Below are 24,051 nucleotides of genomic sequence, written 5' to 3'. Positions count from 1 at the left end.
GACTGCGGGTGCTCCTTCCAGCACTTGCAGGGGGCGTGCAAATGGTGGAAGGCGCCACCTCTTCCCGTCCAGTGTTGGGAAGGTCAGGCATTGCAACCGACACAATTGGACTCTCCTTGGGGATTTGTGATTTAGAAGAACGTACAGTGCATTGCTGTGCTTTTGCCAGCTTAAGTCTTTTCATTTTTCTAGCGGGAGGATGAGTGCTTCCATCCTCATGTGAAGCTGAACCACTAGCCATGAACATAGGACAGGGCCTCAGCTGTTCCTTGCCACTCCGTGTCGTAAATGGCATATTGGCAAGTTTACGCTTCTCATCAGATGCTTTTAATTTAGATTTTTGGGTCATTTTGCTGAACTTTTGTTTTTTGGATTTTACATGCTCTCTACTATGACATTGGGCATCGGCCTTGGCAGACGACGTTGATGGCATTTCATCGTCTCGGCCATGACTAGTGGCAGCAGCTTCAGCACGAGGTGAAAGTGGATCTTGATCTTTCCCTATTTTACCCTTCACATTTTTGTTCTCCATCTTTTAATGTGTGGAATTATATGCCAGTAATATATCAATAGCAATGGCCTACTGTACCATACTGCTATATATATATATATATCCGCTGTGAATAACTCTGCTGTTGTGGATTCTAAATGGGCATACTATGCTGTAAAGCTTGAGAATGGTCCGGACGGACCGAAACGTCGCTACTGCTACCCTATTGCCATGCAAGTAATTACACCTTGCACTTCTATGTTGTGAGTACTAAATAAAATCCCTTGTTAAAGCTTGTCTAAGTCTGGAGAGTGCCTACTCTATGGACAATATATATATATATATATATATATATATATACTGGTGGTCAGCAAAATTCTGTACTGTCCTCCTACTATATACTGCGCACAACTGCAATGCAGCACAGATATGAATAGTATACTTGACGACACAGAGGTAGAGCTATGGACTACTGTACCGTACTGCTATATATATGCTGGTGGTCAGCAAAATTCTGCACTGTCCTCCTACTATATACTGCACACAACTACAATGCAGCACAGATATGGATACTAGTATACTTGACGACACAGAGGTAGAGCAATGGACTACTGTACCGTACTGCTATATATATACTGGTGGTCAGCAAAATTCTGCACTGTCCTCCTACTATATACTGCTCACAACTGCAATGCAGCACAGATATGGATACTAGTATACTTGACGACACAGAGGTAGAGCAATGGACTACTGTACCGTACTGCTATATATATATATACTTGTGGTCAGCAAAATTTTGCACTGTCCTCCTACTATATACTGCGCACAACTACAATGCAGCACAGATATGGATACTAGTATACTTGACGACACAGAGGTAGAGCAATGGACTACTGTACCGTACTGCTATAAATATACTGGTGGTCAGCAAAATTTTGCACTGTCCTCCTACTATATACTGCGCACAACTACAATGTAGCACAGATATGGATAGTATATTTGACGACACAGAGGTAGAGCAATGGACTACTGTACCGTACTGCTATATATATACTGGTGGTCAGCAAAATTCTGCACTGTCCTCCTACTATATACTGCGCACAACTACAATGCAGCACAGATATGGAGCGTTTTCAGGCAGAGAACATAGATATTTGCAGCACACTGAGCACAGATATTTGCAGCACACTGAACACAGAAACTGAGAGAACGCAGCCACGTCCTCTCACTATCATCTCCAATGCACGAGTGAAAATGGTGGCGACGCGCGGCTCTTTATATGCAATATGAATCTCGCGAGAATACGACAGCGGGATGATGCCGTTCGGGCGCGTTCGTGTTAATCGAGCAAGGCGAAGTTCGGTGTGGGGGTGGGGGGTGGGGGGGTTTCGGATCCCGAGGAACCGAACCCGCTCATCTCTTGTGCCAATTTTTTTGTTAGGATCCATATTGGCCACATCAATCAGCTGCAGGTTCTGTTCCCTGCACTCACAGGATATTTTCAAGTAGGGCACTCGCAATTCCCAGGAGGGGGTGGGGGGTTGTCACGGCAATATTCGTAGTAAATAAACCGTATGAAGGACAAATGCCAAAATGATATGCTCGTTCATTGAAATATAGCAAGAAAATCATGCAGCTCAAGTTAATGCAGAGTTAACACTCAACATATGTTTACTATACATCCTGATTGTATACTGTTACAGTTACTAACCCAAATAATCACATCACATGACATAAAGATACATATTATGATACATACTATAGCTTGAACTTGTCTTGATGTCTGTTTGTCTGCGGCATTCTGATACATTCTTATCTCATCTGTGCCTAGAACATCTTGGAACATTCTGCACAAAGCCTTGAGCAGGACATTTTATCTTATCTTTGTTTATAAGCTAAAGTCTTTGAGCATATATTGAATGGTGTACAGAATTAAACTATTAATAAGAAGCAATAAGCAGTGCATGTCATAGATATAGGCAAGATAAAGTACCAGCCAATCAGTTCTAAACTGTCATGTTACAGGCTGTGTTTGAAAAATGACAATTAGGGCTGACTGCTGGCACTTTTTCTTTTTCTGTTTTATCACTCTGCAAGTGATGATGCATCTTGCCCAATTAGATTCATCCAAATCCCATATTGATTTCTAAGTTTATCAACTATGGGGGTGATTTCGACCCGATCGCTCGCTGCAGTTTGTCGCAGCGCAGCGATCGGGTCGGAACTGCGCATGCGCCGCACGGCAGTGTGCCAGCGCATGGCAGTCATCGGTGCCCAGCGATCGCCTCTGAGACAGAGGCAGTCGCTGGGCGGGAGGGGGGCTGAACGGCGGCGTTAAGCTGCCGTTTAGGGGGAGTGGTCTGGCCAACGCAGGCATGGCCGGACCGTTGGGGTGGCGGGCGGCGGCGGCTGCAGCCAGCTGGAGCGACGAGTAACTCCCGGCCAGCCGCAGGAGCAGCATTGGCTGGGAGTTACTCCTCAAATACAAAGGCATTGCCGCTGTGCGATGCTTTTGTATTTGTGCGTGGGGGCCGGCACTGACATGCGGGGTGGACTAGACCTGTGCTGGGCGTCCCCCCGCATGTCTGAGTTTATGATCGTAGCTGTGATAAACTTAGCACAGCTGCGATCAACTCGGAATGACCCCCTATATCAGATCCAATCAGTGTGATCACCATGCAGGGAGTGAGAGGAGCCTACTTCTGTTCAGCGGCAGTAGACTTGTTCCTCCTACTACACTGTGCCTTCCGTGCTCTGCCGCCGGCCGCCAAGCCCTCTCCCTGGAAACACGGAGCGCAGCAAGCAAGTGACGGGCACACAGGGCTACAGCAGTACTAGCTGCCGGTGACCGTCTCCCAGCGCCCTCCCCAGCACTCCGAAGTGATATGTGCCAAAGGTGCCGCAACCCCTGAATGAGAGCTGTACATTGTGGAACATGCCTGGCTGGAAGAAGAATATCCTCCTTATGCCTACAAGCAGAGCAGGAGCGTGTAAAAGGAAAACAAAACTTGTGAGACACCCACATTGGAGCTGACCTTGAGAAAGGCCCGGGGAGGGTCGGAACGTGTGGGTGCTCTTTGGAATGACCCCCTGCATGCAGACAACGAGGCGTTTGGACTGATCCGGCGTGTGAAGGAGTTCTGAGACCAGGGAATCCCCTTGCTGCAGCCTGGTGATATACTCTGGAGTACTCATGCTTTTAGAACTGATGTGAGCCAGTTCTCACTACCAGCCGGCAATCAGCCATTACTATTGTCATTGTTAAGGAGGGCAGTCCTACCAGTGAATGTCTTCACCACAATTGTGTGGTTTTTGTGTATTTTTAATTGCTTTTAACTTGACCTATGTGATATAAGTTATGACTTGTGGTTGTGATGTAAGAATTTTTATTTTATTTTTATACAGTATCACACTATGTTTGCATATTACCTCTTTTTCCGGTAAAACGCTTGTGACATGCTTGAGAGTTTCTCCTGATCTAACCTATGTATCGTCTTTTTCTGCATTTTATGCTGGAGGTGGGAAAAGCCTCTTATAGTTTACTACACAACTAGCTGCCTTTGCACACTGTTTGGTACTTCGCACTCTATACTGTATCGGCAGTAGCCTACCTGGACCTATGACCTGTTAAATATTTCTAACCAGGTCTAAATATAGTTTGGATACCCACCAAAGATAGCCACCACCACACATTATATGCTGTATTAGAGTTCCTGCTGCATCACATACAGTGCGTGTATATACCATACCTGGCACACTACAATGACCAGCATACTCTGTATGCTCTGTCGAAGTAAAAAATATTACATAAAAATAACATACAAACTACACACATATAAGTCGCTATATTTGCAAATACGTGCAGCAAGCACAGCAATATATGGTAACACACGGACATGCCACAGAGATGGATTCGACACTTATTTCATGCAGTACATCATTATAATAATATCAAGCGCCAGACATCATGATGATTTAAAATTATATAATGAAGTAATGTCATGTATGTGTATTATTTGAATGAAGCAAGATAGACCGGTCATATTTACTATTAAAGCAACCAGATTAATGTGTAGATTCATTTGATACTTGTTATAAAGTTGTAGGACATTGCAACAAATAATTATGATTAAATGTATGTAAGCTAAAATCACTTTTATTAGAACAATAGATATTCCAAACAGGTAGTGGACAGGAAGCTCAGGCCAGCCCCTTTGGACGTCCCCAAGGCTGAACCTGTTCAGCATATACAAAGAGACTAGTGACTCATCATGAATGAGTCCCCTCCCCCAGAAACTAGATAACACATTGCTGACCACACAGGAGGTCAGTTGCTTTTTTGGTACCAGAGGATGAAGGAGTTGCTGGCAGACCAGTTCCTGTATTTATTTACAGAGAGAGAGAGAGAGTGATATGGAAAGATGAATTTATAGAACTTAAGGATAATGGTATTGTATGCTGGCCTGTAACTGTATGTAACTCTATGTAACTGTGACTGTAACTGTATGTTTTAACTGCTTACTGTGTGAGTTGTAACCATGTAACTATAGGTATACTGTACTTTGTAATATATTGAATCCATATCCTTTTAATAACAAATATATACATCAATGAGCTTTGGAACTCAGATAATGTGTGGGTGTATTGTTTTCTCTTATGGGATGCAGTGTTTTGCGATATATAGCGCACATTCATGGGATATGGTAATAAGAGGTGCAGGCGTTTACAATATATATTAGAGCGGGCATTTTAAATATTTGTGAGAAAGCAATTTGGCATTCACAGCTCCATGTTGCAACTGGCATACCTCTACCACCTGTACCTGTTATTAACCTTGTGTTATATGCTACATGTTTCTACCTGGTTAATAAATCAATCCTCTTGTTAAGTCATCAGCTGTATGGAGTAACCTCCACTCACACACCACTGAGCATCCAGCCAGCGCCGTAACTACCTGTGTGCCAAGTGTGCCTGGCACACAGCGCAGTTGCTCTGAGGGCGCACGGCCAGCGGCTTGTAGTGAGTCAAATTGCCTTGCCGTGCGCCGCGCTGGAGGAGAGCAGCAGCGCCGGAGGCAGGGAAGGATGAGGGGCTGCTGCAGTGGCACCTCCACCAATTACATAGCGCTGCTGCGGCTCCAGTCCCCCTCCTTCTCCGCTGCCCGGGAATGGATCTACCTGCACGAGGAGCCTGACTGCCAGCGGGGAGAGATGGTAAGTATCTCTCTCTCTCTCTCACTCTTCTGTTTGCCACAATGTGTAAAAAGGGGGACTGGCTGCCATAATGTGTAAAAAGGGGGACGCTGTCTGCCGTAATGTGTAAAAAGGGGGACGCTGGCTGCCGTAATGTGTAAAAAGGGGGACACTGGCTGCCGTAATGTGTAAAAAGGGGGACACTGGCTGCCGTAATGTGTAAAAAGGGGGACTGTCTGCTGTAAAGTGTAAAAAGGGGGACGCTGTCTGCCATAATGTGTAATAAGGGGACGCTGTCTGCCGTAATGTGTAAAAAGAGTGACGCTGTCTTCCGTAATGTGTAAAAAGGGGGACTGTCTGCCGTAATGTGTAAAAAGTGGATGCTGCCTGCTGTAATGTATAAAAAGGGGGACTGTTTGCCGTAATGTGTAAAAAGGCATGCTGTCTGCTGTAATGTGTAAAATGGGGACTGCCTGCCGTAATGTGTAAAAAGGGGGATGCTGTCTGCCATAATGTGTAATAAGGGGATGCTGTCTGCTGTAATGTGTAAAAAGGGGGACGCTGTCTGCCGTAATGTGTAAAAAGGGGGACTGTCTGCTGTAATGTGTAAAAAGGGGGATGCTTCCTGCTGTAATGTGTAAAAAGGGGGCCGCTACCTGCTGTAATGTGTAAAAAGGGGGACTGTCTGCCTAATGTGTAAAAAGGGGGACGCTGCCTGCTGTAATGTGTAAAAAGGGGGACTGTCTGCCGTAATGTGTAAAAAGGGGACGCTGCCTGCTGTAATGTGTAAAAAGGGGGACTGTCTGCCGTAATGTATAAAAAGGCATGCTGTCTGCTGTAATGTGTAAAAGGGGGACGCTGTCTGCCGTAATGTGTAAAAATGGGCTCTACCTGGTGTAGTGGCGCTACCTTGCAGCGTTATTTGAATAATGGAGACTACTGTGCACCGTAGTATGAATTGGTATTATTTTGTGGACACGCCCCTTCCCCATGAAGCCATGCCCCTATACGCGTGCTGCCGTTCATCGCAGTCCCCTTATTTTCACGAGAAGAGGAGAGGAGCAGCTCCGGAGTCAGGGGAGGAGGAGAAGGAGGGAGGGGGACTGGAGCCGCCGCAGTGCTATGCAATTGGTTGTGGTGCCGCTGCAGCAGCAGCCCCTCTCCTTCCGCATTGGCTGCCTGGCACTGCTGTGAATGCTGGGATGCGCTTCCCTTATCCCAGCATTCACAGCGGCGGTGGCCAGCCAATGCGGAAGGAGAGGGACTGCTGCAGCGTCGCCACCACCAATTACACTGCGCTACTGTGGCTCCAGTCCCCCTCCCTCCTCCACCTTCTCCCCTGCTCGGGATGTGCTGCATGAAGCCTGTAACGAGGTGCCTGACTGCCTGAGCCAGCGGGGAGAGATGGTAAGTATCTATCTATCTATCTATCTATCTATCTATCTATCTATCTATCTATCTATCTATCTATCTATTCTGTCTGCCACAATGTGTAAAAAGGGGTACTGGCTGCCGTAATGTGTAAAAAGGCGGACGCTGTCTGCCGTAATGTTCAGGGGGGCGCTGTCTGCGATAATGTGTAAAAAGGGGGAAGCTGTCTGCCGTAATGTGTAAAAAAGGCATGCTGTCTGCCGTAATGTGTAAAAAGGGGATGCTGTCTGCCGTAATGTGTAAAAAGGGGGACTGTCTGCCGTAATGTGTAAAAAGGGGGATGCTGTCTGCCGTAATGTGTAAAAAGGGCACGCTGTCTGCCGTAATGTGCAAAAGGGGGACTCTGTCTGCCGTAATGTGTAAAATGGGGGACTGGCTGCTGTAATGTGTAAAAGGGGGCTCTACCTGGTGTAGTGGCGCTACTGTGCGGTGTAATTTTAATAATGGAGACTACTGTGCACTGTAGTATGAATTGGTATTATGTTGTGGCCACACCCCTTCCCCATGAAGCCACGCCCCTATATATTTTGCGCGTCTAAGATGCGCACTGCCCCTATCTTGCATGGGGGGGGCGCCAATGCTGTTTCTTGCACACAGCTCTAAAATGCCTAGTTACGGCGCTGATCTGACTGCAATGCCATATGTAACGGGTTTGAATCCCAGGCACATCAGCATCACCAAATGTAATAAAGGACAGTGCGATTGAACAAAAGAGATCTATCAAGTCAAGTCCATGAATGCTGTACAGGTATTGGTGACAGAAGGGGTGGGGGTAGGAGACAGGGACGGTCAGGAGATGCTGGGCTTTGAAAAGGAGGGAAGCTGCAAGTGAAAGTAATTAAAACTGATAATTGACAAGTGCTGCCAACAGCGCCCCCTACCCTGCAGCGCCATGTGCGGAGCCCACTCCATATACACCTAGGTATGGCCATGTTTAGTAGAATTTATTTTGTTGCATTAAAACTAGATACTCCAGGAAACATACTGTAACTATGGGGATCTATCACTAAAGTATTTTGTAAGGTAAAATTATTCCTGTCTGTACAGGTAACATTTGCAAATCTAAGAAATTGACTCCAGTCTAGTTCCTTTCAAAGGTTTTTCTATATAGAAAAGGCAAAGGAGTTTTATATACCTACCCCCAAAATACTTGTTATGCAGTATCATTTCTTGTAGAAATATAACTTTCTGTAATTCATGAAAAGTAATTTTAATACATGTTTTAAATATCTTTTGGCAGATTCATTAAGCCTGGTGAAGTGATAAAGTGGAAGGTGATAAAGTACCAGCCAATGAGCTCCTAACTGTCATTTTTCAAACCCAGCCTGTGACATGGCAGTTAGGAGCTGATTGTCTGGGACTTTATCACCTTCAACTCTATTACTTCACCAGGCTTAATAAATCTGCCCCTCGTTACAAAATGTCTGTAGAACTGCTGCTTCTTGCGCTAATCCTTTATCTTTCTTTTGCAGGTACCGCGGTCAATGGCTTGGTAAATGTCGTTATTTCCACTATTGAGAAACGTTATGATTTGAATAGTTCCCTTACCGGGTTAATCTCCGCCAGCTACGACATTGCATTTTGTCTTTTGTCACTTTTCGTGTCTTTTTATGGACAACGAGGACACAAACCAAGGTGGCTTGCCTTTTCAGCTATAATGATTGGATTGGGAGCAATAGTTTTTTCATTGCCTCATTTTACTAGTGGAAGATATGAGTTTGGGAACAAATATAATGGTAAGCTAATACTTTTTTTGCGGACATGCAATCAAATGTGGGAAAGAAATAATTCATGATATTTTAAAACAGGTACTGGAAATAAGGACTCGTGAGGCTGTTCTTCCAGTTATAACACAGTGTCTTTACTGGTAATTCAGACCTGATCCCTTTGCTGCTAATTTTGTTGTCATGCGTTCAGATAGTTGCCACCCAAGGGGAGTGTAAATTCGCTCGTGCAAGTGTGCGATCACATGTGTACGCCATGCTACAAATGTCCCTCAGTCAGCGGACAGCTGCAAATCCGGTCGCATCACACTCACCATCGAATCACTGTAAAACTCACTGCAAAAGTCTGTGCTGATGATTACTATCATAGACATGTACCTTTGCACCAGGTGTTGAGCACCCAGGAGGTGGTGTAGTCAATATCCCAGTGGACGGTATTCCGCTAGTCAGAATATCGATGCTGAGATCCCAACCGCCAAGAATGCCGGCAGCGACGCCAGGGCTATTCCCACTTCTGGGTGTCCACGACACCCATAGAGTGAGAATAGAACCTGTGGTGATTAAAGCGAGCCACCAAGTCTGCAGTATGGCGAGCGCAGCGAGCCCGCAAAGGGCTTTCTAGCACTTGCCCCACTGCCGGCATTCTGGTGGCCGGGATCCTGGGGTAGGTATTCTGACCTCCAGGATCCTGGCCACTGCTGGTATTCAAACACCAACCCTCCAGGAGATACACCTGGAATAATAATGATATGTCCTACTCAGCATGACCAGGGAACACTTAGTACCCTACTTCAGTTACACTTGCACACTTCTCTGTTCTGCCTCTCTATGTGTAGGGGGTTGCAAATGCAACTTGTATGTTACTGAGGCCCAAAACTCTTAAAAGGTGATAAAGTGGAGATGGATAGCGAGTGACAAAGTATCAACCAATCAGCTCCTAATTGTCATTTTTCAAACACATCCTGTAACATGGCAGTTAGGAAGCTGATTGGCTGGTGCTTTAACATTCTTTTACTGTCTCCACCTAATAATTTTTTTAAGGCTTAATTCTACAGTATGTTTAAAGCAATAGTTTATGCATTCTTACTACATCTGCAGAAAAGCAAAACAGAATGTTCACTTGAATGTTGGACACGTGTTCAACTGTAAACTCCCTTACAGTTTGGTCTAGGTAAACAAGTAGTAATTTTGATGGAAGATTTTGGGGAGCTTTTAGGATCTTACCTTCTTAAATATATTCATAAATCTCATGTTGTATGTGCATGGTTCATATATACTTAATTTTAGATGTAACTGTTTACATTTCTAAAATGTACTCAAATTTAAATATAGACTGAATACATATTTACACATAATTTAATATTTCCCTGCTTATATACTGCATAATCAATAATTTCTTTACGGGAGTAACGGACAACAGGCAGCCATAGGGTCACAGATAGCCATCTGAGCTGTCATACGCGGCCTAGCTTGTAAGACTTATTTAAAATGCCTGCTGATATATTATTGTCTGTTATGTTACTGATATGTCCATATGTGTCTCCTTTGACAAAATGTATCTTTTAACTTATTACTAAGATTAAGGTTAACAGATCACCTATGTGGCAAGTGAAGATTATACGGTTGACTGTCACTGGTTTTAAGTCTATATACTTTACAAGCCGCAAAGTGAGTGATGAAAGTGTATGATCGACAGTCATTGCCTGTCTAATGAACCGTGTGTCTACTTTCTTAGATTTCTGCACAGCATCAGGAAACAGCAGTAGTACGGAGATCTGCACTGGCAAAAACTATTCCCATCTATCAAACTACCTCTACGTCTTTATTTTGGGTCAGCTGCTAATGGGAGTCGGAGGAACTCCCTTGTATACACTAGGAATTGCATTTTTTGATGACAACCTTCCAACCCATAAATCCTCATTGTACATAGGTAATTAAACCTTACTAATATCTAGAATTTGGATACTTTTATTAGGTCAATTTTATACCATAGTATCCGTTGTATAATAATGGGTACTGTATTAACTCTGTATTAAAACTGTTTATCATGCAAGAATTAATTCTGTCACTCTTTTCCATTTCAAAATACATTCAAGGCCAGTGAGTTTATAATCAATCTCTCATGGCTAAGAGACATTTTAACTATATCCAAAAGCTGTTTATTATTTTTGTTGTCATTACCATAATATGTTTTCAACATTTTATTTCTTCAATTTATCGTCACAGTTTTTTCCCTATTTGGGTGGATATTCACAAACACCATAATTCATAATATCCTAAACATTTACATGGAAAATCACTTTTGGAAACAATCTTTCACTCTAGTGGAGACAAGACAGGAAAAGCTTTCTTTGTCTTTTTGGGCCTCCAACATCTTGGTATCTGAACAAAGGAAACAGCAGTATGAAATTGTGTGAAATGGATCTTTGGGGATGGGTGCCATTATTTTACTTTGAACAGTGCCGTAACTAGGCATTTTAGCGCTGTGTGCAAGAAACGACATTGCCCCCCCCCATGTAAGATAGGGGCAGTGCGCGCCGTAGGCGCGGAAAATATATAGGGGCATGGCTTTATGAGGAAGGGGCATGGCCACAAAATAATAGCAATTCATACTACGGTACACAGTAGTCTCCATTATTCAAATTACGCAGCACAGTAGCGCCACTACACCAGGTAGAGCCCCTTTTATACATTACAGCAGACAGCGTCCCCCTTTTTACACATTACGGCAGACAGCGTCCCCCTTTTTACACATTACGGCAGACAGCGTCCCCTTTTTACACATTATGGCAGACAGCGTCCCCATTTTTACACAGTACAGCAGACAGTGTCCCCCTTTTTACACATTACGGCAGACAGCGTCCCCTTTTTTACACATTATGGCAGACAGCGTCCCCTTTTTACACATTACGGCAGACAGCGTCCCCATTTTTACACAGTACGGCAGACAGCGTCCCCCTTTTTACACATTACGGCAGACAGCGTCCCTTTTTTACACATTACAGCGGACAGCGTCCCCATTTTTACACATTATGGCAGATGGTGTCCCCCTTTATACACATTGCAGCAGCCAGCATCCCCCTTTTTACACAATGCGCCAGCCAGTCCCCCTTTTTACACATTGCGGCAGCCAGGCCCCCTTTTTACATATTATGGCAGACGGTGTCCCCCTTTTTAAACATTACGGCAGCCAGTCCCCCTTTTTATACATTGCGGCAGCCAGGCCCCCTTTTTACACATTACAGCAGCCAGTCCCCCTTTTTACACATTGCGGCAGCCAGGCCCCCTTTTTACATATTAAGGCAGATAGTGTCCCCCTTTTTACACATTGTGGCAGCCAGTCCCCCTTTTTACACATTGCAGCAGCCAGGCCCCCTTTTTACACATTGCGGCAGCCAGGCCCCCTTTTTACATATTACGGAAGATGGTGTCCCCCTTTTTACACATTATGGCAGACAGTGTCCCAGAGAGAGAGAGAGAGAGAGAGAGAGAGAGAAAGAGAGAGAAAGAGAGAGATATATATACTTACCATCTCCCCGCTGACAGGCTCCTTGTGCTGGCAGCTCCCTTGGTGCAGGCATCGGACAAGGAGGAGGAGGGAGGGGGACTGGATCCGCAGCAGTGCTATTCATTGGTAGTAAGCGCCGCTGCAGCTGTCCCCTCTCCTTCCGTATTAGCTGCCCGGCGCTGCTGTGGATGCTAGGATGGAGGACTGCTGCAGCGGCGCTTACTACCAATGAAATAGCGCTGCTGCGGCTCCAGTCCCCCTCCCTCCTCCTCCTTCTCCGCTGCCCGGCGCTGCTCTCTCCTCCACAGCGCGGTGGCGGCGCATGGCACACAGCAGATGCGGCATGTAATGAGTCAATTTGACTCATTACATGCTGCTGGCCGTGCACCCTCAGGGCAACTGCGCTGTGTGCCAGGCCCACTTGGCACACACGTAGTTACGGCCCTGACTTTGAATATATAACATACAGACAGTGACAGACAAAAAAATGTACCACCAATATATAGTGATTTAATAGTACAGGTGGGATGCAGTACTGTCTCCCACAAAGAATCCACTCAACTTCTGCCAGGTTAATGCTGGTAAAAACTCTGTTCCAGAATATGGCCTAAATGCTCAGTATGGTACATACTGTATCTGGTAGCTATGAAAGTTATAGCATATGAATAACACCACTACCAAGCTCATCACTCTGCCCTGACAGTAATTATTTGCGCTGATTAATTCTAGTGCTACTGATATTGGTTAAACTGGCTTATCAATCAACAAGTTGTAAATTGCCTTGAAATGATCTGCTCATGCTGTTCTTTTTAATTAGCATTAAATCCATGTATGCCATGATCTGGGTGCTTCTGCCCACTGTAGCCCTCTGGTAAAGATGTACCTTATACATATATAAATATATATATATATATATATATATATATATACATATATACATACAAAGAATAGCAGTTGCTCAATCAGTTTATTGGTGCATTACAGGTGCATGTAATGGAGGAGTTAATTTAGATAAGAAAAAAACAAACAAGTCCCCCCCAGCACACTTCAGTGGACCTGCAAATACAATTTACATCCTAGATTTGGTTAATTGCAAATAGATTTTTTAAAGTCTCCAAAACCAATCGTTAAGGGAATATGCCAATACGTGATTTAGTAAATCTCCCAAAATAATCTTGCTGACTTTGGACACTCAATATTGCCTTAAAAAACAATGAGAAGAGACTATTTCCAATTCATTTCAATGGGCATTTATTTAAATGTGCTTTCAATCATTTTCCCTACAAACATGTATGCCATTGGAATGATTTGGCTATTGAAATAAACGGAAGCAAAGCTACAGAGAATAAATAAATCTTTAAAACATGCCCCCTACCACTGTCCCAGTGCTGGTCAACCTGGGCTAATGACAAGTAAATCAGAGTGACAGCCCACAGGAAATCATCCTGCTAAAGTTAAAATGTATTTTTTTTTTTTTTATAATTCATTTGCTGGATGCTTTAAGATTAACTATGAGCTTGTATACATATGTACAAGAGTTGCAAATGGAAAGTGTGAAACATAGTGTGGTGGGAAGGTGTGCCAATGGGGGTCTATCTTTAGGCCTGAGCAAGAAAATAGAATACAGGGGTAGATGTATGAAACAATGAAAAGAGTGGAGAGGTACCCATGGCAACCAATTACCAATGAGGTAACATTTATCAAATGCATTCTATAAAATTATACATAGCAGCTGATTGGTTGCCATGGGCAACTTCTTAAACCTTAGGCCTCTTACCCAACCAGACAAATCTAGATGCAATACTACAATGCTCTCTAGAACACTGTAAGTATGCTGATTGGGAGAGTTGATTTTGAAATATATTTAGAATTCTCACTAATAAATTATTACTGCAGCAAGTGTTCCCAGCCATGAAATGTAAGATCCAGTCCTTGAAATCTATTTTATTATATCAAATAGCATTAATTAGCAGCATATCGTAGATCCTAGGGTATGCACCCCAAACCCCTGCCATTACTTATATGGTTTATTAAATTCCCAACTCTTTTTTTCCTGAAGTGGTACAATAGGAATCTTCATCAATGAAGTGGCCCAAGTGGAAATCAAATAACCAGCCCTGTTAGATGAGTATTGCTCTTCACAGAGCCTCAGTGCTGAAGGAAACATTGAAAGATGAGTGCGCTACTGTGCAGACTCCAGTATTCCTGTTGTATAGGGATGATTCATGTTCTATCCCAAGATGACCACTGAAATCTCCACTGAGTATATGTGAAGCCATCTTGGAACTATGGGGGGCATGTACTAAGCAGTGATAAAAGTGGAGAAGTGAGCCAGTGGAGAAGTGGCCCATGGCAACCAATACGCTGCTCTGTATATGTTTACAGTATGCAAATTTTAAATGTTACGTCAATGCTGATTGGTTGCCATGGGCCACTTCTCCACTGGCTCACTTCTCCACTTTTATCACCGCTTAGTACATGTCCCCCTATGTGAGAGATTGTGTATTTCGTATGCACCCGCGTTCCATAGGATCGCATGGTGCCCACGCTCCCGTGAATGAGTCGCACCCACAATGCGCACTCACATGGCGGGAAAGCTGATGGGGTCATATCTGTACAAACTTTTGCCTTCAGTTCACTTTCTTGCAGTTTCAGTGAAAAAAATACCTTTATGACCATTTTGGGTAGATTGTATTTGCTATGTTAGAGAATTCAAAGTATTTATATAAAAAAAAAAGATATAAAGTGTGTGGCTTCTGCAGAAACAAATTACTGAAATTGATGTTGGCGTGTGACCAGCTGAAAACATGCCAAAATAGGCTCAGCACAAGAGCGAGAAAACACTAGTGCTACAAATATGTATATTCAATGTATGTTGACAGCATAATTTGTTTTTTTTAATGACTTCTTTTTGTTCCAGGTATTGCATATGGAATGGGTATAGTGGGCCCTGCAGTTGGATATTTGATAGGTGGAGAGCTGTTGGATATTTACATTGATTTTGAAAAATTATCAAGGCAAGTAAAGTTTTTCACTATAAATATTGCATACAGGTTTTGGATCCATTATCCAGAATGCTTGGGAAATTTCTAAAATGATATAAAAAACATTAAGAATGACCCTCATTATATTTTTTAGTGGAACTCTTCATAATAAACCGTATAGAAGAAGAATACCTCAGTGATCATGTCTGAGTGTCCACAACTTTTTAATTTACCTACAGCAATAATTAACTTTTTCTTTACGGAAGTCAGAAGTCTGACATCTATTGTTCATGCAGCGTAAACTCGAGACAAAATAAAGTATATGGGACTATTGGTCAAATAGATCAGGTGGAACAGAGCATAACAGGAAATGAGGCTTGAGGAGGAAGTAGGCATAGAAAAAAGGGGATATAATTGAGCATCATGTTGGTGGGTATCTCATGTTATTGAGGGGTGGCACTCAATATACCGGCTGTCGGGATCCCGGCGCTCAGCATACCACCACCGGGATCCCGACTGCCAGGATACCGACAACTATTCTCCCTCTTGGGGCGTCCATGACACCACTGGAGGGAGAATAAATAGCGTGGCATGCATAGCACACCACTGTGCACACAAGGCGCTCTTTTACCGTCGCCCCGCGCTGCTGACATTGGCCGGCTATCGGGATCCTGGCGCCAGTATGATGGGCGCCGGGATCCCGACAGCCAGCCACTCCTAGTATGTTAGGCGCCGGGGTCCGCTTGTCTGCGCGGCCCGGCGCCTAGCAACTAGAGACGCCGTGCGCGTACAGCCGCCGGCTCCCTAGCAACGCTAGACGCCGGGCGCGCTGAGCCGCACGGACCCTAGCAACGGGGACGCCACTGGCGGACCGCATTCCCCGTTGCTGGGTTTTTTGTAGTAATAGGTTCACATGCTCTCTGGCCGTGCAGCAAGGCAGCTGCACGGCATTTATTATAATCAGTCCTTGTTGCAGCTGATTGGAGGACTCCTGGTTAAATACACTCCCAGGGCTTCTCACAGACGCCGGTAATAGCTTCCTGCATGCTGCCTTTGTTTGCTGAGAGTCTGTTTCTAGTCCTGCTGTATCCGGTCATTCCAGTTCTCTGAAGTCCTGAACTCGGGAGTTGTCATCTCGTCCCTGGAGTCCTGACTGATCACCGTTTAACGTCCAGTGGTGTTCGTGAGTCGCGGCTCTGCCGTGTGTTGCGGCTCGGCCGCTTTACTTTTTATATTTGTGTTTGGAGCAATTGCGGAGGGTTCCGCTTCCACAGGTCCACTCTGGTATTCGGCGGTGCCGGGTAGGAGTATTGGACAAGTGGATTTTGGTTGTCCTTTTCCCTGGCGGTTTCTCCGCACATACTTTAGGTTTTTAGTTAGCTCGTAGCCCCTGGCTTGTTTGTTTAGTTAGATGGCCTCTTGTTATCATCCTGTCTCGGATTTCCCTTTGTCTCTCACTAAGACCGGGGGGCATCGAAGTTGGGCAGACATAATCCGCCCTTCAAACGCGGCTGCCAAGGGCTCAAGAAACCATAGTCTCGCAAGGGATTTCTGACAGCACGGGTGAGACAACAGAGTTAGGGCGCCAGGGGCTATTGTTCTTTCCTGCTCCCTTCCCCAGCATTCCGTTCCAGTGCTCCGGTCCTTGCCATAAGATCTCCTCTGACCAGGAGTGCTGGAATCTTAACATTATTACCGGCCAAACCAAAACTTAAAATTAAACGGGGTTTAATTTTTTCTCATTCAGTTTTGTGAGAGGTTATCGGCCTCATGAATCCGACAGGTTTAGGGCCAAATTCCGGTCAGCTCTTAGTCTGCCAGATGCAAGAACTTACTCAGATGTTTCAGGATCTTTCTCTTCGGGTGAGATCGCAGGAAGATCTTTTGCGAGCCTCCCCGAAGGTAGTCCCTGAACCAAAGATGCATTTGCCAGACCGTTTTTCTGGCGACAGAAAATAATTTTTTAATTTTAAGGAATCCTGTAAACTATATTTCCGTTTAAGACCTACTTTCTCTGGTACTGAATCTCAGCGGGTTGGAATAATTATTTCTTTACTCCAGGGGGATCCTCAGACCTGGGCATTCGGTTTAAGGGCAGAGGATCTTGCGTTGTTGTCAGTAGATGCTTTTTTTGAGTCTTTAGGGCTTTTGTATGATGACCCTGATAGAGAGGCGTCCGCTGAAAGTCAGCTGCGCGCTCTCAAACAAGGTAGAAATCCTGCGGAGGTTTACTGTACGGAGTTTCGCCGCTGGTCGAACGACTGTGGCTGGAATGACCCAGCCCTGCGCAGTCAGTTTCGCCTCGGCTTATCAGAGTCTATAAAAGACAGTCTCCTCCAGTACCCCGCTCCTGAGACTCTCGGTAGACTCATGGCGCTTTCTATTAAGATTGATCGTCGTCTCAGAGAGCGGAGGGCTGAAAGAGGAGCACCTATAAGGTCAAGTCCGTATGTATATTCCATTCCTGAAGACATAGAGGAGCCCATGCAGATGTGCCTCTCCTGGCTGTCCCCTGAGGAAAGAGCCAGAAGGCAAAAATCCGGTCTTTGTCTGTACTGTGGGGGTAAGGGACATTTTGCTCGGAACTGTCCGAACAAGTCGAGAAACGCTTTTGACCAGGTGAATTGTGAGGGGGTTCACCTAGGTTTGCAGCTTATCTCCTCGAATAACTCCCTTTTAGTCCCAGTTAAGGTTTCCTTTGACAGCCTCAGTTCTTTGGTGTCGGCTTTTGTCGACAGTGGAGCTGCAGGAAACTTTATGGATTTAACTTGGGCTAAGGCCTTAGGCATTCCTCAGTTACCTTTGGGTAGGTGTGTCACCATGCATGGCTTAGATGGGAGTCCGCTGTCCAATGGGGTTATTTCTCTCCGTACACCCCCTGTACTACTTACAGTAGGAGCTCTACATTCTGAAAAAATCGAGTTCTATCTTACACATTGCCCAGCAGTTCCAGTTGTTCTGGATCACCCTTGGCTGGCCTTTCATAATCCCACCATTGATTGGCGGTCAGGGGAGATTTCACAATGGGGTACCTTTTGTGCTAAGGAATGTATTACGTTTCCAGTCAGGGTAGCAGCTATCGTTCCCGAACTCATTCCTGTGGAATACCAGGAGTTTGCTGATGTTTTTTCCAAAGGCAATGTGGACATTCTGCCTCCCCATCGACCTTATGATTGTGCTATTGAGCTAATTCCTGGTGCCGCTTTGCCAAAGGGAAGATTATATGCATTATCCGGGCCAGAAACTGCGGCTATGAATGATTATGTGAAGGAGAGCCTAGAGAAAGGATTTATTAGACCATCAAAATCTCCTTTAAGTGCAGGCTTCTTCTTTGTGGAGAAAAAGGATGGCTCGCTTAGACCTTGCATTGACTTTAGAGCTCTGAATAAGATCTCAGTTAAAAACACTTATCCTTTGCCGCTGATTTCTGTACTCTTTGATCAGTTACGTTCGGCTGTGATTTTTTCTAAAATTGACCTTAGAGGAGCGTACAACCTCATCCGAATTAAATCTGGAGATGAGTGGAAGACGGCCTTCAGTACTCAGTCGGGTCACTACGAGTACCTGGTTATGCCGTTCGGCCTGTCTAATGCTCCAGCAGTTTTTCAAGACCTCATTAACGATGTGCTCCGTGATTTCCTAGGGAAATTCGTGGTCGTTTACTTAGACGACATCCTGATTTATTCTGAATCAATGGAACAACATGTTACCCAGGTGCGTCTGGTTCTTCAAAAGTTACGTGAGAATCATTTATATGCCAAGCTGGAGAAGTGTGAGTTTCATGTCACAGAAGTATCTTTTTTAGGGTACATTATTTCCCCTCGGGGATTTTCCATGGAACCAAAGAAGCTCCAGGCCATCCTTTGTTGGGCGCAACCCACCAATTTAAAAGCAATTCAGTGCTTTTTAGGGTTTGCGAATTATTATAGGAGGTTCATTCATTCTTTTTCTGACCTGGTTGCTCCCATTGTAGCTCTGACAAAGAAAGGAGCGGATCCTACCAACTGGTCTCGTGAAGCTGAGTTGTCCTTCCGGGCCTTGAAACAAGCCTTTGTCTCGGCTCCAGTCCTCAGACATCCCAATCCGGAATTGCCCTTTGTTGTGGAGGTTGATGCCTCGGAGGTTGGAGTGGGGGCTATCCTTTCTCAAAAGGATCCGGAGTCTCTGGAGTTACACCCTTGTGCCTTTATGTCCAGGAAATTCTCCTCCGCTGAATCCAACTATGACGTTGGTAATCGGGAGTTACTGGCGGTAAAGTGGGCTTTCGAGGAGTGGAGGCATTGGCTGGAGGGAGCAAAACATACTATTTCCGTATTGACTGACCATAAGAACCTGCAATACATCGAATCGGCTAAGCGGCTTAATGCCCGGCAGGCACGTTGGGCATTATTTTTTACCCGTTTCAAATTTATAATCACTTTCAGGCCTGGTTCCAAGAATACTAAGGCTGATGCCCTTTCACACAGCTTTCTTCCGGTTCACAATAACAGTCCTGTTACCCCCATACTTCCATCGTCGGTCATCTGGGCAGGCCTCACACAAGATTTATTTACCCAGTTAAAACAGCTTCAACACCAAGCTCCTGGAAATACTCCTGCTGGTCGTCTTTACGTCCCTGAGTTTTTGAGAGCTACTGTTTTAACGGAATTCCATGATAACAAAGTTTCCGGGCATCCGGGAATCTCTAAGACTTTGGAGTTAGTCTCTCGCTCAGTATGGTGGCCTGGTCTTTCTAAAGACGTTAAGGAGTTTGTTTATTCATGTCAGGTCTGTGCACAGCATAAGGTTCCCCGTTCCTTGCCTATCGGGCAACTTATGCCCTTAAATGTTCCTCTCAGGCCATGGTCTCATATTTCCATGGATTTTGTGGTTGACCTTCCCCTTTCAGCCGGATTCCGAGTCATATGGGTGGTAGTGGACCGTTTTAGCAAGATGGCTCATTTTATTGCTCTTCCCCGATTGCCTTCTGCCCAAGGGTTGGCAGTTTTGTTTCTCCGCCATGTTTTCAGACTTCATGGGTTGCCTACTGATATTGTTTCTGATCGGGGTCCACAATTCATCGCACAATTCTGGAAATGTTTTTGTGCCTCATTAAAGATGAAATTGTCGTTAACATACGGTTACCACCCACAATCCAACGGGCAAACCGAGCGAGTTAACCAATCATTGAAACAGTATTTGCGCTTGTATTCTGCCAAACTCCAGAATGATTGGTCCGAGTTTCTTCCGTTGGCGGAGTTTGCTTACAATAATTCTTGTCATTCCTCCACTAAAGAGTCTCCATTCTTTTCAGTTTTTGGTTTTCACCCCAGAGCTAATTCTTTTTTTCATCATTCCTCAGTCTCCTCGCTACCCTTAACCTCCCATCTCAGAGCTATTTGGAAAAAAGTGCACCTTGCTCTCAGAAAAGCGGCCTTTTGAGAGAAGAAATTTTCTGACAGGCTCCGACGTCCTTGCACTTTTAAGGTGGCAGATAGGGTATGGTTGTCGACTCGTAACATCAGGCTTCGACAATCCTCGGCTAGATTGGGACCCAAATTTATTGGGCCATTTCTTATTATTAAAAGAGTCAACCCAGTTGCCTTTCGGTTACGTTTACCAAGATCTCTCAGGATTGGAAATACGTTTCATTGTTCCCTGTTGAAACAATACGTTTCGTCCAGTAGATTTCCTCGGAAGATCTCTCAGGGTAGATCTCCAGTGGATGTACAGGGACAACAGGAGTTCTTGGTAGAGAAGGTTCTCGATTCCAAATTGTCCCGGGGTCGGCTGTATTTTCTAGTTCACTGGAAAGGCTATGGTCCGGAGGAAAGGTCTTGGGTCCTGGATAAGGATCTTCATGCCCCGAGGCTCAAGAGGGCATTTTTTCGTGAATTTCCTCAGAAACCTGGCTTTAGGGGTTCCTTGACCCCTCCTCAAGGGGGGGGGTACTGTTAGGCGCCGGGGTCCGCTTGTCTGCGCGGCCCGGCGCCTAGCAACTAGAGACGCCATGCGCGTACAGCTGCCGGCTCCCTAGCAACGCTAGACGCCGGGCACGCTGAGCCGCACGGACCCTAGCAACGGGGACGCCACTGGCGGACCGTGTTCCCCGTTGCTGGGTTTTTTGTAGTAATAGGTTCACATGCTCTCTGGCCGTGCAGCAAGGCAGCTGCACGGCATTTATTATAATCAGTCCTTGTTGCAGCTGATTGGAGGACTCCTGGTTAAATACACTCCCAGGGCTTCTCACAGACGCCGGTAATAGCTTCCTGCATGCTGCCTTTGTTTGCTGAGAGTCTGTTTCCAGTCCTGCTGTATCCGGTCATTCCAGTTCTCTGAAGTCCTGAACTCGGGAGTTGTCATCTCGTCCCTGGAGTCCTGACTGATCACCGTTTAACGTCCAGTGGTGTTCGTGAGTCGCGGCTCTGCCGTGTGTTGCGGCTCGGCCGCTTTACCTTTTATATTTTGTGTTTGGAGCATTTGCGGAGGGTTCCGCTTCCACAGGTCCACTCTGGTATTCGGCGGTGCCGGGTAGGAGTATTGGACAAGTGGATTTTGGTTGTCCTTTTCCCTGGCGGTTTCTCCGCACATACTTTAGGTTTTTAGTTAGCTCGTAGCCCCTGGCTTGTTTGTTTAGTTAGATGGCCTCTTGTTATCATCCTGTCTCGGATTTCCCTTTGTCTCTCACTAAGACCGGGGGGCATCGAAGTTGGGCAGACATAATCCGCCCTTCAAACGCGGCTGCCAAGGGCTTAAGAAACCATAGTCTCGCAAGGGATTTCTGACAGCACGGGTGAGACAACAGAGTTAGGGCGCCAGGGGCTATTGTTCTTTCCTGCTCCCTTCCCCAGCATTCCGTTCCAGTGCTCCGGTCCTTGCCATAAGATCTCCTCTGACCAGGAGTGCTGGAATCTTAACATAGTACACCCGTTATTGAGGTGTGCATTTTACCACTAATGGTTTTGATTGGTGTCAGTCAGTAACAGTACTATATTTTCTGTTTTACTTTCCATCTTCTTCAAAGTCAGTCTTTAAAAGCAGAAGCTTTTAAGACATGAAGAGTGCCATGTGCAAATGTTTGGGCCCCGTTCACTGTGAAAATATGGCTTATACACAAATGTTGATAAAGACTCAGGCACAGGGCCATATACCTTGCTATCTTCTTGCCATTCTTTTATTTGCTAGATACACACAGATTTGCAGTACAGTACTGTATATTATTGTTAGTGCTGTTAGCAAAAGTCTTCCACCTTTTCCTCATGTTCCATATTTCATGGTGGCTTCTTCAGAAATATGACACTAATGCTATAATTCTGAAAACATCACCGAAACATGGCTCAAGTGGACCACATGCACAGCACACCTTGCACCTCTTGTAGATAATCCAATGTTTACAAGGGTGTTTTTGTGCAATACTACTAAACCTAATAAATCTAAGAATACAAAAATCAGTTTAGCAAAATCTGTTACAGTAAAAAAAATACCAGGCACCCTTAAGGAGATCACTTAATCTACCTGGTTCTAAGAAACAACTTGTTAAATACTGTATGCAGTTAAAATAACATGTGAAAATGTGGGCCCTCATAAACTGTCCTGAATATGTATTTATGCACACAAAGGCCCGACTTAAGAGCATCCCTTTATAGAAAGTAAAGTTGTGGGGAAAAGGAAGTCTAGTAGATAGATTTAAGGAGATGTTGTTAAAGCATGTTCCCCTGTAGGTAAATATAATGAATAAAGAAAAGAAAAAGATTATGAATTAGTGAGGTTGTTACTGTTGAAAAATAGAGTGTGCTACTGTGCAGACTCCATGTTATCCTCCAGGGAGGCTTCATTCTCTGTACATAAATGGCTACTGACCGAAGTACTGTGCATGTGCCACATAGTCACTGTGTTAGAACACCACAGTGAGAGACAGTAGTCTTCCACTTAGCTCTGGTGAGACCTGTGATATACTGCGACTATAATGCTTTCCTGTGATCCTGCACCGCTACCTGTATACACTCTAAGGCTGGTGAGCTGTATGACACCCTGTTCCACTCAAGCGTCACACCATGACCAGAGTGTGTATAACAGTGAGTACAGCAATACACAATATAACATCAATAAACCACTCCACTGACTAAGTACCTGGGCTGTGTGTAGTCTTAAGGTGCCCACTTGTGTATACACAATTTCTGCTACTGTACATCCACAAACCTTTTTACACACATTTCCAACAGGTACAATGCACAAACCATTGATTTTTTTTTTTTCATTTGAAATGGATAGATCAAGAAGAAAACAACTCAGTATGTGCCTGCTGACAGATGAGTGTCTTGTATTATGTAATTGTTATATTTTCCTTTCATTTTAATTAAGCAACTAATGCATCGAATGAATAATATTGATTTATCTGACACATAATTGATAACATTGACATTTATCTTCTGTTAATATATTTCTTGAAGTGTTCCACTTTTGTCAGATGACCCCCGATGGCTTGGTGCATGGTGGACTGGATTTTTAATTGTAGGGCTAGTGACATGGCTACTGATCGTACCTTTCTCCTGCTTTCCAAAACACTTACCAGGTTAGTAACTGACATTGCAGAGAACATTTTTATTAGAGATGCTAAAACCAGTTGCATATTGATTCTAAAAACAATTTGTTGGAGTTTACTAAAATTTAGAACAATTTCAAAAGCTCGATCTAAATTCAGGAACGTTGAATATGTTTGTGCTAAATTGGGTAACTTTTTGAA

At 44.6% G+C, this 24,051-nt stretch overlaps 1 protein-coding gene across 1 annotated transcript in view; it reads left to right on the top strand.

The window, feature by feature from the left end:
- Positions 1 to 24,051, top strand: part of LOC135061669 (solute carrier organic anion transporter family member 4C1-like) — a 303,951-nt gene that overhangs the window by 91,919 nt on the left and 187,981 nt on the right. The window contains exons 2-5 of the mRNA XM_063964073.1: positions 8,586 to 8,849; positions 10,573 to 10,767; positions 15,266 to 15,362; positions 23,759 to 23,880. Coding sequence (XP_063820143.1) covers positions 8,586 to 8,849; positions 10,573 to 10,767; positions 15,266 to 15,362; positions 23,759 to 23,880 — 678 coding nt within the window. The remainder of the gene's footprint in view (positions 1 to 8,585; positions 8,850 to 10,572; positions 10,768 to 15,265; positions 15,363 to 23,758; positions 23,881 to 24,051) is intronic.

This window comes from Pseudophryne corroboree, chromosome 1 (genome assembly GCF_028390025.1).
Source record: "Pseudophryne corroboree isolate aPseCor3 chromosome 1, aPseCor3.hap2, whole genome shotgun sequence".
Lineage (NCBI taxonomy): Eukaryota > Metazoa > Chordata > Amphibia > Anura > Myobatrachidae > Pseudophryne > Pseudophryne corroboree.
Note: the sequence above shows the minus strand (reverse complement) of the source record. Positions and strands in the feature narration are given on the sequence as shown.